General features: G+C 44.3%; 1 protein-coding gene across 1 annotated transcript in view; it reads left to right on the top strand.

Annotated features, from left to right (window-relative positions):
• Window positions 1–7,500, top strand: part of rasgrf2b (Ras protein-specific guanine nucleotide-releasing factor 2b) — a 116,210-nt gene that overhangs the window by 68,022 nt on the left and 40,688 nt on the right. Inside the window, exons 12-14 of the mRNA XM_063193699.1 lie at window positions 1,450–1,586; window positions 3,716–3,798; window positions 5,593–5,841. Coding sequence (XP_063049769.1) covers window positions 1,450–1,586; window positions 3,716–3,798; window positions 5,593–5,841 — 469 coding nt within the window. The remainder of the gene's footprint in view (window positions 1–1,449; window positions 1,587–3,715; window positions 3,799–5,592; window positions 5,842–7,500) is intronic.

Here is a 7,500-nt window from a genome sequence, read left to right as displayed (position 1 = left end):
TGCTGTGTTTTGTATTGAGGCTCGTCTGCCACATAAATGAGATGTCTCCCCTCATGTTTATCGTTGGCCATTTAAAATGGAGGCGGCGGCCATATTGTCAGCGTTTACGTAATTGATTTCTCCCTAAAGCGACGGCTGTTTCTCTTAAAGCTGCTCGCTACCATATTGATTTTCTTTGGAGGTAGTGTTGCATTTGTTTCTCTGTTTTATTTATACGGCTCTTTTCTCTCACTCCAGGCCATTTGGCTTCGTGTGAGAGGGATTCAAATTCTTTCTTGTCTAGGTTTTACTGCCTTAGACATTTTTCCCCCTGTAGCTACAAGCCATCAAATCCATAAAAATTGATCAAATTAAAGATACCAGGTGTCAATGCAGACTTTATAGACTAAATGTGAAAACGAAATACCCAAATGGCATCATTTTTAACACGGTTTCTAACGAGAGCATGGTGAAACTTTATAGTGCATTTTGTAGTGTTAACTCAACACTTCAAACCAGCTAGAGCAGTGTTGAATTCCAATCTTTACGAGGTGATTTAACTCTGTAAAATGCCCTGTGTTAGTATTTTTCCACATGGCAGTGGTTGTGTAACTGATGGGCTATATTTGTTGTGGCTATTGATGTTATGTGCTATCCTCCTACATCTGACATCCATGCAGAACCCCTCAAGACAAACGCACGCACACACGCATACACACACACACACACGCAAACACACACACACACACACACACACACACACACACACACACACACACACACACACACACACACACACACACACACACACACACACACACACACACACACACACACACACACACACACACACACACACACACACACTTCCCACTGTGATGGAGATGTAGATATGTGCAATCTTCACACGTCTGACATCATGTGGTGTTGTCCCCGTAATGTATAGTCAAGATCACAGGCCAGACACACACACACACACACACACACACACACACACACACACACACACACACACACACACACACACACACACACACACACACACACACACACACACACACACACACACACACACACACACACAATGATGATATAGACATGTATGGAAACACATCTCTGTGTGACATTGCATACACACATATTTTGCATTGGTGATACAGAGATGTGCAATCCTCACACATCTGACGTCCTGTGCCATGTCCCTCTGTGTGCGCACTGTAGCCAAGAACACACACACACACACACACACACACACACACACACACACACACACACACACACACACACACACACACACACACACACACACACACACACACACACACACACACACACACACACACACACACACACACACACTCTCTCTCTTAATGTGGTAATATGGAGATATGTTTTACTCACACGTCTACGTACGTCTCCCATCATGTGCTGTCGTCTCCCTCTGTGTGTACTGTATGTGTGGTGCTGTAGCCAAGAACACAGGCCAGGTGTTTGGCCATCTGGACTTCAAGATCGTGGTGGAGCCGTCGGAGGGGCCTGCTTTCACTGTGGTCCTCCTCTCGCCCTCGCGGCAGGAGAAAGCCGCCTGGACCAGCGACATCAGCCAGGTCAGACATCCATAAAGATATATATGTAGAGACACACATACACACATATATGTACGCATGCACGCACGCACGCATGCACACACGCACACACGCACGCATGCACGCACGTATACGCACATGTACACACACACACACACACACACACACACACACACACACACACACACACACACACACACAGTGTGTGCAGTTTCCAACAATCAGAGTTTGTAGAGTGGGCAGCCAGGGGTGCTCAGACAGGGATTGTTTGCAAACAGGAAACCCATGTATAATGTGATTGTTAACTTCATGGACTTCATTTGTAGCCCCATAATGCACGCGTACCTCATGTGGCACGCTGTAATAGTCATTGAAAAGTTAACTACCACAGTACTACACTACTATGACATAACACAGAGCCTAATGCATTATGACTTGGTCATTGCCATTCTAGTAACAGCAAACTTATAACTGCATATCTTAACGGGGGAAGAAAAGTCTTGTTGCAGTTATCAAAAGGCCACAGTTGCGGTTACACAAAGCTCATTCCTTTCTCCACCACACACCCAAAACAGAGATTTGTGATAATGGGTTCCTACTGCGGAGAACAGTAAACACGTGTTTAGTGTGCCTAAACAATGCAATGGGCCGAGGAAGGAAGGGAGTTGTCGAGAGGGGCAGACTTTACAGTATGATACAAGTATTTGCTGAGAAACTGATGTGGTGTTACAGTAGATTGTAGGTAGCATGATATTGTGCTGTACATGCACATCTACTTGATACTGTAGTAATACATTTATTGCATCATATTACATCACATTGCATTACATTTGGCAGACGCTTTTATCCAAAGCGATTTACAATCCAGGACATAATCATAGCCAACACTTGCAAATACGAAGTGCACAGTAAATATACAGAACAGGGATGCATTTCTTGAAACCATAGTTGCTAACTTGGTTAGCTACATTGTTTTTTTGCAATACAATTTCCCATTGGCAACTACCCAAGTTGCTAACTGGCTAGTAACTATGCTCCCCAGATTAGATGGATGGTAGGCTGCTTTGCTGCAAAAAACAATGTACTGACATATTGTAGGCAGCATGATTCTTGTTGCCAAACTGATGTAGCTATTTGCTGTAGGCAGCGTAAACTCCACAGGGACAGGCCTCTTCTCAGACGTCTCATGGACATCAGCAGCTCTAGTCATGTGGGAGTATTTAAGGTTGTCTAGGGAGGGTGGATGCATGGGAATATATCACAAAAACAACCCTTGGCACACGTACAGAGCACATTTGTAAGCACGCACACACACATGCATGCACACACGCATGCGTGCAAGCACACACGCACACACACTCACTAGCATAATGAAGAGAAAGTTGGCATAAACAATTTTAAGGCACCAACACACACGCACACACCACACACACACACACACGCGCGCACACGCACACACAGCAACAATAATACAACAATACCCAGAAACAGCAGCCCAATGGGCACTATGAAGACTGCGGTTCAATTAAACAAGTCCTTCTGGGTGCCCTGTTGCAGACATTTAGCCAGCTCAGGAGATGCACCTATTAGGCCACGGGCTGTTGCCGTTGTCTCAGTGCCACAGTGTCCTGACAGGGCCATAAGGGGCCAAATGCCCCCAGATGAAGCCCTGAGCCAAGCCAACACCAATATCTCTCTGGAGGGGTTTTGTGGCAGTGTAGCGAGAGACTGAAAACACGAGTGGAGATTTATCTTGCTTTCTCGTGAGTCATAGCAGACCAGTTAACCTTTAAGGGTGTGGGTTTTTGAACATTCTACAAAAATAATGTGTTCTATAACAATGCAAGATTCTAAAATTCCAAATTGTATTGAATGGTGCCCAGAATCCTTTAAAAGTTTCACTGCCCGAACATTCCCGTCACACCGGTGTGACGATACACTCTTAATACAAGATTGGTCTTATCACTTGTTTTCCTCTTGCCTCCGCTGCCTCTCATCAATGCCCACCCTCTTCCTTCTTACCCTCTCCTCTCTCTGTCTATCTCTCTCTCTCTCTCTCTCTCTCTCTCTCTCTCTCTCTCTCTCTCTCTCTCTCTCTCTCTCTCTCTCTCTCTCTCTCTCTCTCTCTCTCTCCCCCCTTCTTCCTGCAGTGTATTGATAACATACGCTGCAATGGCCTGATGACCAGTGTCTTTGAGGAGAACTCTAAAGTCACCGTGCCACACATGATCAAGTAAGTGTTTTATATGTGTGCCATGCTAAAGCCCCGTCGCTGCACTTCCTGCTTCCTGTTCATTCACTACCCCATTTCCTCTTCCTGTTTGTGTGTGTTGCCTCGCCACTGCTGCTGTGTCGCCCACCACTGGTCAAATGACCCCGCAAGATGCATGTCTTGTCTAGCCATTTGCTACGTTTACATGAGACATGTAATTCAGAATTAATTGATTTTAATTCTGAATAAAGCTTAATTCCGCTTTGAAAATGTCATGTAAACACATCTAAATTCGGAATTAAAGGAAAGATCAAAGTAAACTCGACAAAACTATTAAATTCTGAATTATTAATTCAGAATAAAAAAAAACATCATGTAAATGTAGTGATTGACTCGCCATAAAAATAATTTTGATATCATTCAATGCAAATCATTCAATGCAAATCATTTATCCTAAATCAGTGCAACAAAATGCTACATATAAATTGATGACGTGATGTTGATGAGAGGATCTTCATTCATCCACGTCAACTTACCCAAAGGAGTTATGTTAGTGGCCGGAACAAAACAAAAATAATTCACAGTTCCAGGTTTTTCAGCAACTGTCAGACAGATGGCAAAAAAGCACATTTGATTAGCCTACTTTCATTCCTTGATTTTTTTATTTTTTGAGTTCCTAGTGCCTGTAGCCTACTAGTAGTCCATGCATACATGGCAAATAAAGAACTTTGAACTTTGAAATTTGAAAAGTGAACTCCTTTGGATATTACCATTCTCTCTCATCTCACATCTATAATGCCTTAACATAACACCCATAACACTTGATATTGTACACTGTATGTATGTACAGTATGGGTGGTATGTGTGTCACTGGTCCGACCTGAGAGACAGGCCAGGTGCAGACATCTATTTCATCCTAATTGTTCATGGCCACCGTGTCATTGCCACACCTTGTACTGGCATTTGTTTCCAACAAACCTATGCTCCCACTCCTCGTTAAGCCAATTACCCCCTCCTTGGTTCCAGAATGTATCCACTCCTCGTTAAGCCAATTGCCCCCTGCTTGGTTCCAGAATGTAAACTAATAAACTAATAATTGCAATCAGGGATGGAACATAATGCCAGCAGGACCCTTCTAGAACACTCTCAGCGGAAGTGCCGCACGCACTTGCAATGGCTGCCGCTCTGTTCTCATTTTGCATGTGTCACAGGCATGACAGAGAGCAATTTGGTTGCCATTATCGCTGGTGTCATTCATTGCCTGATGAGGCATGGGCAAGCCGCATTTACACTTGGTTAGATGTGACATTATGTATTATTTTGCAATTCATATCTGCTGTCTGACAAATCTGCTTAGCTTCGGGCCTGTGATCAGTGTCTTCTTTTTTCTTTCTCTCTCTCTCTGTTCGTCTGCACCCTCTCTCTCTCTCTCTCTCCCTCTCTCTCTCTCTCTCCCTCTCTTTCTCTCTCTCTCTGTCTCACTCACTCACATTCCCTGTCTCCCTTCATATCTGTCTCTCTACCTCTGTCTCTCCACACTCTATCTCACTTTATCTTTCTCTCTTTCTCACCTTCTCTCGGTTACTCTCTCTCTCTCTCTCTCTCTCTCTCTCTCTCTCTCTCTCTCTCTCTCTCTCTCTCTCTCCTCATTTTCTCACATTGATTGTTGCTCCCCCTTCACAACAGTAATGCATGAAGAAGTAATAATAAAAAAAACACTGCAAAGTGCCAGTCAGCCTGCCAGCTGCCAGCCAGTCGGTCACCGCCTTGGTGTTGTGCCTCTGTGTGTGTGTTTGTGTGTGTTATTACTCGTAGATCCGATGCGCGTCTCCATAAAGACGATGTTGACATTTGCTTCAGCAAGACGCTCAACTCCTGCAAGGTCCCGCAGATCCGCTACGCCAGCGTGGAGAGGCTCCTGGAGCGGCTGACGGATCTGCGCTTCCTCTCCATCGACTTCCTCAACACCTTCCTGCACACCTACCGCATCTTCACCACCGCCGCCGTGGTCATGGACAAGCTAGCCGACATCTACAAGAAGCCCTGCACCTCCATACCTGTCAGGTAACAGCACTGAAGCAGATATTCTATGAGTATTATTATGGTATTATATGATATCTTATCTCTCTGACTGAAGTGCGGGATGAACGTGAGAGTGAGAGAGTGAAGGTAAAGAGTGAATGAAAGAATAGGGGAGGATTTATTTATTACATTCATTATGGCTGGCCGCCGTGGTCATGGACAAGCTGGCCGACATCTACAAGAAGCCCTGCACCTCCATACCTGTCAGGTAACAGCACTGGGAGAAGCACACATTAGTGATGCTGAAGGGATGGAGTATGTGACAGTAACTAAGTGACGGTTTTAAAACATAGTCTGGAAGACATCTACAAGAAGCCCTTCACCATGTTGACTGAGTGGCATAAACCCAGACCTTTCCCTATCCCTAACCGTCAGTGAAGTTATGCTGCCACAAGGGGCCGCCTTTGAGGCGTACATCACATTTTGACTCCAAGGGCATACCTTGGACGTCAAAAATTGCAGTCTGGTCAAAGTTAGTCAGAAATTGACGAGTTGTGATGAGACACGGTAGCCAACACAACAGCCATCAGGTAGGGTGGGAAGGAGGAATGAGTGTTACAATTGCTACGTTTACATGATGGTTTTAATTCCGAATGAACTCCATTTAATTCTGAATGAAGCTTAACTCCGCTTTGAAAACGTCATGTAAACACTTCTTAATTCAGAATTAAATGTAAGATCAAAGTTAATTCGACTGAACTATTTGATTCTGAATTATTCATTCGAAATTAAAACCATCATGTAAACGTAGCAAATGTCTGAGTGAATAAAGGAGTGGGGAGGGAATGTGTTTGAATGAGGGAATTCTTCAACATCTTCCTTCACACCTAACACACCAGCGTGGTCATGGACATGCAGAGCGAGACCTACAAGAAGCCCTTCAACTCCATCCCATCAGGAAACACACTGGAGTGGGGCGTTGAACGGAGTGAGAGAGTGAAGGGGAGTGAATGAAAGATTAGGGAGGGAGGATTCATTTATTCATTATGCGCATGAACGGCGTGCGTTACGACCTTTTTTGGGGGAAAACTTTGGGGGGAAAGCCAATGCAATTGGTGGTGTTGGGAAAGAATAAACAAAAGACAAGGACCTGTGGACTAGCGTTGTTCACGCTCAACATGCCGAAAACGTGTTGTGTTGCCGGCTGTTAAATAATATAGCCAAACAGCCGTGGCTGAAGCATGGATTGTGTTCATTTAGGCTAGTCAATGTAGCATGTAAGTTAATGAGACATTTGGTTTGTTTCCCCCCAAAAGGGCCGTAACACACATTCACAAGCAAAGTACCCGGATGGCCGTTCATTCGTATGGCCACCGTGGCCATGGACAAGCTGGCCAACATCTACAAGAAGCCCTTCACCTCCATACCCATCAGGTAATGAGGGAATCAAGCAAGCCATTGCATTGCAAGCCAGTTAAAAAGAAAAAGTAAGCTGCCCTGCAGCCTTAAAGTGTTACTTGCAGGTTAAACACCACTAAATCTCATTTTAAGAACCTCAATACATAAATTTAGATGTGATATATGTCAAAATACGTAAGTTAACTAGGTAACACTTTATTTTAGGAATACATCTATTAGCACTAATACATACAGTCATGCCTGCATAAGTAACTTGTAAGGCATGTACTAAGCAAACACTAA

The sequence above is a fragment of the Engraulis encrasicolus genome, chromosome 3, assembly GCF_034702125.1.
Source record: "Engraulis encrasicolus isolate BLACKSEA-1 chromosome 3, IST_EnEncr_1.0, whole genome shotgun sequence".
In the NCBI taxonomy this organism is placed as follows: domain Eukaryota; kingdom Metazoa; phylum Chordata; class Actinopteri; order Clupeiformes; family Engraulidae; genus Engraulis; species Engraulis encrasicolus.
The sequence above is the reverse complement of the archived record's forward strand: the minus strand, read 5'-3'. Positions and strand labels throughout refer to the sequence as shown.